The 12,602-nt window shown below is 43.8% G+C and overlaps 1 protein-coding gene across 1 annotated transcript in view; it reads left to right on the top strand.

Annotated features, from left to right (window-relative positions):
• Window positions 1–12,602, top strand: part of PDE3B (phosphodiesterase 3B) — a 279,698-nt gene that overhangs the window by 236,029 nt on the left and 31,067 nt on the right. Inside the window, exon 11 of the mRNA XM_054027191.1 lies at window positions 9,436–9,549. Coding sequence (XP_053883166.1) covers window positions 9,436–9,549 — 114 coding nt within the window. The remainder of the gene's footprint in view (window positions 1–9,435; window positions 9,550–12,602) is intronic.

The following is a 12,602-nucleotide window of genomic DNA, read 5'->3' as shown; positions in this document are numbered from 1 at the left end:
TTTTATTAGGCTAAGATGAAAAGATCCACAATCCCTAGAAACAAATGAACTTGTGTATATGTTTGAGATAGGTAGCTCTCAATAATAAATGCATCATTTGATTTAAAAGTAATTTAGTAGCTATTTTTGTATTATTGTCTTTATAAATACATTTCTAGTCCCAGCACTGGGCAATTAAAACACAAAACACAGTTCACATTAGTTTTATAGTTCATTTCACTGTTCCCCATGTATAGTCAATCAGTTTCTCCTATTGCATGGGTGTTTCACACAACAGAGGAGATGACATTTTTAATAGAAAAATATAATTCTAAAACCACAAACTTTACACACACACACACACACACACACACACACACACAAAACAAGATAATTCTGAGGTGAAAGTATTTGTTCTTCTTTGAGTGATTGCACATGTCCGTTCCACTGTCAATACATGCATGCCTTGTGCACAATTATTGAAGATTTTTCCATCAGCAGTACCCATCGGGACAGCATGAGTGCCCTCTGGTGCTTTGCACCAGTGCAAACAGGTATAAAGGGCCATGTTGCCCCCCTAACACCTCTCAGTTCCTTCCTATCACTGGTGATGGTTGTTGGATCTGTGATCTTTGCATTTGGAAGTCTTCCTTCCCTTCTTGTGTGTATTTGGTATTTGTTGTGTTAATTTAGTCTAGAGTAGTGTATTTGGTACACGCTTAGTGACTAGAGTAAGTTTAGCTTCTTAGTGAAGCTCAGTCTCCAGTGCTCATTTGGGTACTGGGTCTGGTATCGGACTCATGCCATGTTCTGCCAGCTTCAAGGCCTGTCACTATTGTGGCAAACCTATGCCTATGAGTGATCCTTTTCCCAACTGCCTTAAATGGCTGGGGTAGGTGTATGTTGATTACAAATGTCACATTTATAGAGGGTTCAAACCTCATTTGATAAAGGACATGGCTGCCAGGTTCATGTACTTACCCATGGAGTCTGCATTTCATGCTCCATTGGAACCTTCCTGCTGAGAACTGGTACTGAGCATATCTGAGTCTGCCAGGAGTACTCTGCCTGTTTGATTTGAATCTATAGGCAGACATTCTTCACTGGTATCAAAGAAAAGATTTAGTAAGTCCCTGAAGGACTCAGTACTGGGGCCTTCAAAATCTTCAGGTCAGGCACCAAGTGGAGGCAAGGACACTGATGGGCACTCAAAGAAGAGGCACCCCCAGATAAAGGCACCCCCTGTGTGAAAAGAGTGATTGTTGACTCTGGAGCCCAGGAAGGGCCCATTGAGAATGATCCCAAGACCAGCACAGCTAGCAGTACTACAGGGTCAGGAGCCTTTGGCAGTGCCTTGTGCACCCAAGACATTTGAGGCAACATAGGAACTACTGAACTTCTTGATACCGGTTTTACCCACAGTGCAAGACTCCTGTCTGATACTAGGATCGGATGTGTTAGATCATTCAGTGTCAGTTCCAGCCCCAGTGCACCATTTGGCACTGGTGGTTGCTGCTGTTGGTGCATCTCAGTGGCTTCCATAGAGGGGGAATCCTGCAATGATCTTGCTAGTGCCTCCATCACCAGCCTCGCAACTGGTCTCCCCAGTACCAAGGGAAGCAGCTCCCCCATGGCCAGAGGAAGTGGACTCTTCGTCCTCATCGTACTCTGAGATCTGCTCCTATGCTTCCAGACCCAAGCAGCCCCAGCAGCACTAGTGAGGTGCCTACCCTCCATAGTTCAGATCTCAACCTAAAGACCAATGGCCAGCATATAGGTAGGTTCTGCCTCAGTATCAGTGGCCTTTTGGAGCTCTTGGGGCTTCCCCCCATGCTCTGTGACATCCCCGCTCCCGTCCCACCCTCCCACATCAAGTAAGCACTGGGAACATATGCACCACGGTCATCACTCCCACTGTCCCGGTACCAGGACTGGTACCATGCCAGGGAAGTTGCTTACTCGGGACTCTCCTGTGCAGAAGTTGGACTAAGGACCTCCTCAATAGCCATTAGCCTCTTCATCTTCATTTCTGGATGTGGTGGTAGTTGCGGAGTCTACCTCGCCTCTGTCAGATGACTTCAAGGCCCATCAAGACTTGCTAAAAAAGGGTGGATGCGTCTGAAAGTGGTGCAAAAAAAGTCTCACAGATTGGTGGACATTTTAACCTCTACAGGTCCCTCTAGGGTAGTTCTCCCTATTAATGAAGCTATCCTAGAGCCCATTAAGAGTTTATGGCAGGACTCCATCCTCCCTTCTTCCCACTGCTAAAAGGGTGGACAGGAGATATATCCCTTTCCAGGGATATGAAAATTTTTACAACCACTTACATCCTGGTTCCCTGGTAATGTCTGCTGCAAACATAAAGGAGAGACAGGGACATCAGGCCTCAACCCTGAAAGGCAAAGAAACAAGGAAGTTGGATCTCTTAGGAAGATTTATTCCACACCAGGTTTACAACTGAGAATCGTGAACCAGCAGGCTCTTCTGGGTTCATATGATTTTAGCCTGTGGGATAATGTCCAGAAGTTTGTCTTTAAATGCTAAGCAGGAGTTCACTGCTCTGGTAATTGAGGGAAAATTAGTTGTCAGGTCAGCTTTACAAGTGAACCCAGATGTGGCAGACTCTGGTTTGAGCTATGGCTTCTGTGGCGTTCAACTTGGCTGCAGTCACCAGGTCTTGGCGCCAGAGGTGAAGCAAACTATACAAGATCTCCCATTCTAAGGTCCCTTGTTCTTCTCTGAAAAGATGGACAAGTGACTTCATAGCCTTAAATATTCAAGGGTGACCCTTAAGTCACTGGGAATTTATACACCAGCGGTGAAGAGAAAACCATTCTATCCACAGCAGTCCCAGTGCTTCCACCCTCTCGTAGCTCAGAGACAGGACCTGTCAAGAAAGATGGGTAGAAGTTATAAGAGATGTCCTCCACCTCCCTCCTCCTCTACAGCTGCTAGTTCTAGGCAAATCATATCTTCAAAGCAAACATTTTGACCTGTTAGTTGAGAGCAGCCTACCACTTTCCAGAGTACCATCTTTCCCTTATCCTATTTTTGCCAACTGCCTATCCCACTTCTTAAGTGCTTGGTCCTGTATTACCATGAATCAGTGGGTCCTAAGCATGGTGGAACTGATGTACACCCTTCAATTTATTTCTGTCCCCATTCCCAGTCCCTCTTCAGGGACCACTTTCATGAGAACTTGCTGCTACGGAGGGTCCAGTCTGTACTCCTCATGGGAGCCATAGAGGATGTTCTCATATCTTCCCAAGGAATGGGATTCTATTCCCAATACTTTCTAATCCCAGAGACAAAGGGGGGAGGGGCTCAGGCCTAGTTTAGCTCTAAGGCAATTGAATAAGTTTCTGAAGAAAACAAAATTCTGGATGGCTACTCTGGCTTCTGTTATCTCCTCCTCAGAGATCAGGGACTGGTACGGTGCTCTCAATTTAAGGGACGTTTACTTTGATGAATTGACATATGAAAGACACAGAAAGTTCCTCAGAGTTATGCCTTTTGGCCTGTCAGCAGCATCTCGCATGTTCACGAAATACATGTCAATAGTAGCAGCGTTCCTGGGAAGGTCGGTAATGCATGTGTTCCCTCACCTAGATGACTGGCTAGTGAGAGGCCTATCCAGATATCAGGTACTCTCTAGAGTAGCTGCTATCCAGTCAATTTTCCAAATGCAAGGGCTTTAATCAATATAGAGAAATCTATCCTGACTCCAGTTAAAAAAAAAAAATAGAATTCATTGCAGCAGTCCTGGACGCTACTCTGTACAGGCCATGGCATTCCTGCCATTGCAGAGGTTGCAAGTAATGCAGCTCTAGTAATGCACTAGATCTAAAGACACATCCTTTGACTACAATTTAGTATTGCCTCAGAAATCTAGGGCACATGGTGGTGTGAATTTACATGGTCCAACATCCCTGAATGCACTTCAGAGAGCTACAGAGTTTGCTCACCTCATTGTATTCTCCAGCACACCATCGTATGGACAGCATGGTTCAGGTGCCTGGTCGAGTCTTGTCCTCTCCGAACCAGTGGATAGACCTATCAAATGTTTGTGGAGGAGGCCCATTTGCTCCTCCTTAACAGACATTCACCTTAGTCACAAATGCATTGGATCCGGGAGCTCACTTAGGCCCCCTTCAGACTCAGGGGCTTTGATCTTCACAAGACCTAGATCTCCATATAAATATCAGGAAGCTGTAGGCCACCTGTTTGGTTTGCATGGCATTCCTCCCACATATCACAGGGTGGAATTTGTTAGTGCTTGCAGATAACGCAGCAGCCATGTTTTATGTAAACAGACAGTGGGGAGCCCAATTGACAAAGTTATGCCTAGAGGCAATCTTGCTTTGGAACTTCTGCATAGCCAGGTCATAGACTCATAGACTTTAAGGTCAGAAAGGTCATTGCAGGCCACAGAACCTCAGCCACCCACTCCTGTATTAAGCTCTAGCTGAGTTACTGAAATCTTCAAATCATGACAATACTCCTGGGGGAATTGTGTGCCACTGCGAGTGCATAGAATTCATGTCCCCTGCAGATTTCTTTCCTTCCCTGCAGAAAAATGACTTTCTGATGGGTCATGCGCCCCTCCCCAGCAGCATGGGCGCATTGTTTCAAGTGCCTAGAGCATCTGATGGAGAGGTAAATCACTTCTGGGAGATGAGGGTGGGGGGCAGGGCTGGGGACACCCTGGCCATTGGCTCTTACCCTGCACCGGGTTCAGCTGCTAGTCTCGACTGGACTATGGTCAGGGGAGCACAGGACTCCCTCTTTCCCTGCAAGGAACAGCTGGAGCCACTCCCAGAAAACTCCCCCGACTGCAGGAAGCTCCACCCCCTCTTCCTATCACTCAGCTGTGGAGGAAGGGGTCACTATACTGGGAGCTGCTGCTCCCCTGCTCATCCAATCCCCATACATCTCGACACCCCCATACCCAGACCTCCCCACTGAACCTCACCCTCCCCACACCCAGACACCCCTCCGACTGAGTACCCTGCATCCAAACCCCCATCCCCTGCATCCAGAGCTCTCCTGCACCTGGAGCCTGCTGCTGAGTCCCACCCTCTGCATGTGGAGCCCCTCTTCACTAGACCCCCTTGCCAAGCCCCACCCCACCCTGCACCTGGACCTCCACCACTGCACCTGGACCGCCACCCCACACTCAAACCCCACCCTGATGAGCCCCACTCCCCTGCACCTGGACCACCCCAGTGAGCCCCTCACATCCAGATCCCCACCCTACTGACTCCCGGGCCAGCTCCATCCAGACTCCCACCCCACCAAGTCTATTCCCCTAGCTGAGTCCCTCACACTCTCCCCCCCACCTCCAGATCCTCTCCGCTGAGCTGCAGCAACCTTCACCCCTCTTTAGAATCCCATTGTCCTGCACCTGGAACCACCCAACGAGCCCCTGTGCATCCAGATCCTCCCTGCACCCCCCACTGAGCCACCCACATCCAGATTGTCCCACACAGAACCCTCTCACGCCACACCTGGATCCCCCCACATTAAGTCCCTCCACACTTGGAACCTGTTGGGCTGAGCCTGCCTGCCCATGCTTAGTGAGCCTGGTGCAGAGGGGTAGGGCCCAGGGGTGTTTCTGAGGCAGGCTCGGCCCTTGCACTGTCAGGATTGGGTGCAGCCTCACAGCCGATTCTGTGTCCCAGGGATAGGGGGTGGGCTGCACAGTGATCTCCCACCTTGATGCAGACAGTGGCCTCTGCTCTCCACTGCCATGCTGGAGCCTCCCCATTTATATATTGACAAATAAAATTTGCAGAATTTTGCAGAATTTTAAAATGTGTGCAGAATTTTTAATTTTTTTGGTGCATAATTCCCTCAGGAGTAAAGATAATCCACCATTTACACTAGTTTAAACCTGCAAGTGAACCATACCCCATGCTGCAGAGGAAGGTGAAAACCCCCCAGGGTCTCTGCCAATTTGACCTGGCGGAAAATTCCTTCCCAACCCCAAATATGGCAGTCAGTTAGACTCAGAGCATGTGGGCAAGACCCACCAGCCAGACACCTGGGAAAGAATTCTCTGTAGTATCTCTGAGCCCTCTCCATCTGGTGTCCCATCCCCAGCCATTTGCTGCTATCCCATCACCAGATATTCGCTGCTATCAATCGCAGATTAGCTACATGCCATTGTAGACAGTCTCCTCGTACCATCTGCTCCATAAACTTATCAAGGTCAGTCTTAAAGCCAGTTAGGTTTTTTTGTCCCCATTGCTCTCCTTGGAAGGCTGTTCGAGAACTTCACTCCTCTAATGATTAGAAACTTTTGTCTAATTTCAAGCCTAAACTTGTTGTGGCCAGTTTGTATCCATCAACCTGAAAGTGGCTTACCTTCCAGAGGTCCAGAACGCTCTGGCAGACCACCTGACCACAAGTGGACCCGTTGTCCAGATGTGTCTAAGGCCATTTTCCAGTGGCAGGGAACTCTCCAAGTGGACCTGTTTGTAACAAAAGAGAAAAAAATAATCTTTTTTGTTCCCAGGCGGGTCATGGCCTGTGGTCTCTGACAGATGCTTTCCTTCTGACCTGTTTAAAAAAGGCATGCTGTATGCCTTTCCTCCAGGTCTGCTCTTGCCAAGGTCTTGTCCAAACTCAAGCAAGACTGTGCTCACATTATACTAATAGCTCCAGCGTGGCCTCATCCAAATTGGTTTTCAGCTCTATTGGTCAGCTCTTCTCTGTTGCTTCTGAGAGATGCGGACATGATCTCGCAGAACAAGGGCCGCCTCCTCCATCCCAACTTACTGGCCCTCCACCTGACAGAGTGAATGCTTCATGGTTGACATCTTCAGAATGAGATTGCACTAAAGGAGTGCAGGAAATTCTCCTAAACAGTAGGAAGCCTTCAACTTGATCTACTTAACTTGCTAAATGGAAGAGATTCTCCATTTGGTCTATGCAAATAAGTGTCCACACAGCCCAAGTTTCAATTCCCCATATCCTGGACTATCTCCTGTTCCTGAAACAAGGACTAGCCTCTAGTTCCATCAGAGTCCACCTGGCAGCTATCTTAGCTTTCCACTATGCAGTGTTATAACTGATCAAACCCCTAAGTCAATCAGATTTCTAAAGGGTTTGGACAGGTCATACCCACAGATGAACTGCCTGATTCCACAATGGAACTTGAATTTAGTTTGAACGGAGTTGATGGTTCCCCCCCTTTGAGCCACTAGTAACTTGTTCCCTATTACACCTATCTATGAAAATGGTATTCTTGGTCACTATTACCTCAGCCAGGAGAGTAAGAAAATTGCGAGCCTTAGTGTTGGATCCTCCTTATACAGCATTCTTCAAGGACAAGGTTTTCCTTCAACCTCATACAAAGTTCCTGACTAAGGTAGTTTCCAATTTTCACATTAATCAAAACATTTACTTACCAACCTTCTTTCCAAAGCCTCATTCAAGTAAGTGGGAAGAGAGACTCCATTCTCTAGATGTTAGAAGATCTTTGGGGTTTTTTATCTGGATTGGACTAGGCCTTTCAGGTCATCCTCACTGCTATTTGTCATGATTTCAGACAGAGTAAAGGGCCACTCAGAGAATATCCTCCTGAATTTCCAGCTATATTCATTTATGCTACTGTTTGGCTGATATGGAACCTCCAATAAAGTGGTGGCTCCCTCAATTAGATCACATGCAGTTTCTGAGGCCTTTCTAGCTTGCGTGTCCATCCTGGACATTTGTAAGGTGGCAACCTGGTTTTCAATCCACACATTTACCTCCTGCTATGCCATTGCTCATCTGTCTAGAGATGATGCCTGATTTTGATAGGTAGTCCTACAATCCCTATTCAAGTAGAGTCTAAACCCACCTCCACCTCGAACTGCCTGTGAGTCTCCTACAATGGAATGGACATGAGCAATCAGTTGAAAAAAAAACAGTTACCTACTTTTCCATAACTGTTTTTTCTTCAAGATGTGCTGCACATGTCCATTCCATGACCCGCCTTTTTTCCCCTCTCTATTGGAGTCTTTCTGGTAGGAAGGAACTAAAGAGGGTTGAGGCCAACGTGGCCCTTTATACCTGTGTGCAGTAGCATGAGACATCAGAGGGCAATCATGCTGAGTGGTGGGTACTGCTGAGGGAAAAATCTCCAACAATTGTACACGAGGTACGCACATCTACAGTGGAATGGACATGTGTGATACATCTCAAAGAACAGTTAAGGAAAGTAGGTAACCGGTTTGGGGAGAGGGTTGTTTTTTGTTCTGTTTTTTTGTTTGTTTTTACAACTGACTAGATTTTTATTTTGACAGTGTCAAAATAAATCAGTCGCTGGAATTCTTACTGGTTTCAAAATAGTTTATTACATGTTCTATAACATCTTTGATCCTTTACAGAAAATAAAATACAAAACAAAAGCAGGTAAGTGCTAAACAAAATAAGGACAAAGGCAACAAGTTTGAAATGGGTAAAAGTTTATAATAAGCACAATTAGTCTGTGGAACTCATTGCCACAAGATTATACAATGGAGATACAATGGAGATACTTTGGTCCATGACTAGGTCTCTTAAGTGCTATAGTAGTAGTAATAATAATAATAATAATAGTAAAAACAATAATAACAACAACATTTAGACCAAGAACTTAGAAGGATGCAAATCAAGGAGATAGGGATTGTGAGAACATTAACTATTATATTTGATAGACTTAGAAAAAAGTTTGGAAGAGATATAAACACTCAAGCTTCAGGGCATAAACCAACTCTATCTAAGAAGATTAGAAAGAAACTTTCCCTGTGAGTTAGCCATTTAATAATTTCCCATTTTGGGTTTCTTGCATTTGTGTGTATCAGAAAGAATACTTGGCTAAGTGGACCATTAGTCTAGTGTTGGTATGACAATTCCATTGTTTCTATTTTTCATCCTTTTTATATTTCCTGCTTTTGGTAATATTTGTCCATAGCTTTAAAGTTGTTTAAATATAGATCATTGTTCTGATGAATTTTATTTAATATTGTGATGTTCATGGATTAATGTATATTTAAATTCAAATGGTAGTTTTAAAAAAATATAAAAATTGTAAATGTGAAGCATGGCCTCTTTCCTTTATGTAGGCCTGGATCCTTAAAATATTAATGTTCAATTATTATTTTGACATGCTGCCAAAATTGTCCTCAGGAATGCAAGCAAGAGAAGGGAAATGACAATTTGACAGTTTATAACTCAGCCAGATCTGAATGGAAGTTAATGGAAGAAGCAAAAGGAATTTCTGTAGAGCTTTGTCCTTACCAAATTTCAAAGGCCTGCTACAAACAATGGAGATGCTAGTTTCTCCCCCCCAACCCCCCCCCAAAAAAGTCACAAGAATCTTTTATAATGGAAACTATTAAGCAACCTAAATATGGGAGCTGCTCCCATAATACTTAGAGAAAACAATAGAAAGAACTTGTAGTTCCTGAATACTTTGTTAATTTTTAGATCACAATCGTGTACATGCCACAGATGTTCTTCATGCAGTATGGTATCTCACAACACGGCCCATTCCTGGGTTTCAGCAAATTCACAGTGATCATATAATGGAAAGTAACCTGGGTATGTATCAATATTAATTTTTATTTTTCTATCTTCAGTAAATTTTTCAAAATATTTTAATCAAACTAGAATAATTACCATGGATAAATTGAACAGTAATCTGAAAAAAAAATGCATAGTTCTTAAATATTTTAAAGTTGAAAGATAAGACAATAGTAATATATGCCATTTGCAAGCAGTATGTACCTGATTTTAGGATAATTAATTGATTGAATAGTTGCTGATATGCTTGGCTCTTGAGCTAAGAATACTGTTTCACTGAGATAAGTTTCTTTTTCTGAATGAGACCTATATCTTCTGCTGCAGTCAGCATGTTTCTAGTAATTGAAATACATTAGGCTAATATTTCTTTCTTTAATTAGTAAATTAAACATCTCAAACTAAAAATACCTAAGATTAAACTATTTAACATAAATGTAGCTCTGCTTAATGGTTCCAATGTAAAAATAAGATTGTCCTGAACAACCGAGGGTCTTATTTTACTTAGTATATACAGATATTTATCTTTTCAATGGAGGCCAGGAAGAATCAGGGATGGTAAATCCAGAATTTGAAGTACTTTTGTTTTTCTAAATATGTTTGGCAAGTCCAAATAATCCTTTGTACTGTGTGTTTTTGAAGCCAATTTTTTATTGTACTTGTTTAAAGAAAAAAACCTCAGTGGCAACACTCCTGGAGAAGTCCTACATCATAATAACGAAACTAATAATGGCTGGTTCTTCATAATAGATCTCAAAGGGTCTTTACAATCTTTTAATGTATTTTTCCCTTACAACATCTCTGTAAGGTAGAGAAGCACTGTTATTCCCATTAGAGATGCTAAGTGACTTACCAAGAATCACATAGGCAGAACAGAGAATTGAACTTAGGTTTCCCATTTCCTAAGCAAGGGCCTTAACCTTTGGACCATCCATCCTGCAAGTACAGTGGAGTAAAATGCATCTGTAATCATAGGTTTATAGTATACAAGTTATAAACAAGTGTGTGAAAAAGTCAGATTAATAAAAGTACTATTATATTCTCTTAGGATTGTGTGATCACATTCAAACACTGAATATTTATCAGATCCAGCAGATCTTTGAAAAACTTCTTGAATGTGCCATTGCAATACTGTCTGCATAAGCCAACCAGTGTAAATGTCTATAGAATGAGAAAGTGGTGATTTTTTTTTTTGGTATGTTATGTGTATTGAATGGAATAAACATAGAGATATCTAATATTTAAATATAGTGCAACTTTGCTTCTAAGTATCTAAATCCATAGAATACGCTTGGTAAGGTGCCAGATATGTGTGTTTTACAAAGTGCTGAAATATAAAGTTGCTTTTGTGAAACTTGAGAAAAGGATATTGCCCACAGATTTTTATAGTTGCACTCATACCTAGTGCGGAGATAAAGGAAGAAGGAGGCACGCGTCAGGACCCTGCGTGATTGCTACTTCCCACCACCCAACACAGATGTAATGAGGTTGAGTAGTGCCCGTATAAGAAAAATTAAAACTACTGATTATTCCTCAAAAAAGGTTTTTAATGACTTTTGACTATAAAGGCAACACAGACAAAATAAGAAAAGCAAGAATAAAGACCAACACTGAATAAGGATTAATATAAATGGCAAGTTATACTGAAGACAAGCACAAGTACATGTAAAGTTATTATTCATCAGCTACTTACTACTATTCTTAACACTATAGTATCGATACAGACTTGAGATCAATTCAGCTCGAACAACCAGACTTCTTTACTCCATAAACTTAGCCTGCATTTGTCTGAAAATACGTTACCCTTCAGTCAGCCGTTTTCCGCTCTGGCCAGGTACAGACGGTCGAGAAGTGCACGCCCCTTCAGCTCATGGGATGTGGGTCAAGTTTCCTTTATGACCGAAACACACACACAGTCCCATGCCTTGATACTTTTTATCTGATCTGTCGGCCATGTCTTAAAACAGACCAACCAATAGGGTCAGCCAAATCTTTAATGTGGTTAGCGTTGTCGCTTTGACGTATAATTTATGCTTATTTCCTTGTAGCCAATTGTTTTAAATGTGGGTTAGACAAGCTGTGCCCGAGGCACAACTTATCTCGCTTTATAGGAGTCAAAATACTGTGTTATCTGGTTGCAGCGCGTTTTGACTACAATTCATAGCTTACTTCTGCAAAGTTTGCCCTTTTTACCTCTGCAAAGTGTGCCCTTTTTACCTTTGAAAAGCGGAAGTTTGAAGCCTAATATTGACAATACCTTTGTTCATTTTAAGCTTGAGATGTACAGAGTAGTATCCTGGCCTGTTTGAAGTCAGTAGTTGTTTTGCCATTTACTTCAACAGGACCAGAATTTCATCCAGAAACATGAAAGCCAAAAGGGACCTTGTGATGATCTAATCTAACTCCCTTTGGAACAGCCAACCCCCACTTCCTGGCAAACATCTGGCTCCTGTTTCATGGGATTGTAGCCAGGACTTTCTGGAGAAAGATAGAAAATGGCAAAAATATCTTCCCTCCCCCAAAGTAAAAAGGATAAAATTATTGTTTTACTGCCGGCAAGAACAACATGCTCGCGGACTGCCTGAGCAGGGTTTTCTCCCAACAGCATAAGTGGTCCCTGAACAGGGAGGTGGCCAGGTGGATCTTCCTACAGTGGGGTACTCCCCAGGTAGACTTGTTCGCCACCGCCCAGAATCACCAGTGTCCCCAATCCCGCTCCAGAGCGGGAAGGGGCGAAAGGGCAATATCGGATGCGTTCCTGCTCCCATGGTTGGGGGCCCTGTTTTATACCTTCCCGCCCTTCCCTCTGATAGGCAGGGTCCTACAGAAGTTGAAGTCAGACGGGGCTCGGGTTATCCTCATAACCCCGGATTGGGCCCGTCAACATTAGTACGGGACCCTACTGCATCTCTTAGTGGCCCCCCCTCGCAGGTTACCGCTCCGCCTGGACCTCCTCTCTCAAGAGGAAGGTCGTCTCCTCCATCCCAGCCTAGCCCCGCTCCACCTGACAGAGTGGCTGCTCCATGGTTGAATGAGGAGGAAGGGAGGTGTTCTGAGGATGTGAGACGGGTCCT

This window comes from Malaclemys terrapin, chromosome 4 (genome assembly GCF_027887155.1).
Source record: "Malaclemys terrapin pileata isolate rMalTer1 chromosome 4, rMalTer1.hap1, whole genome shotgun sequence".
NCBI lineage: Eukaryota > Metazoa > Chordata > Testudines > Emydidae > Malaclemys > Malaclemys terrapin.
This window is presented reverse-complemented; position numbering and strand designations above follow the sequence as displayed.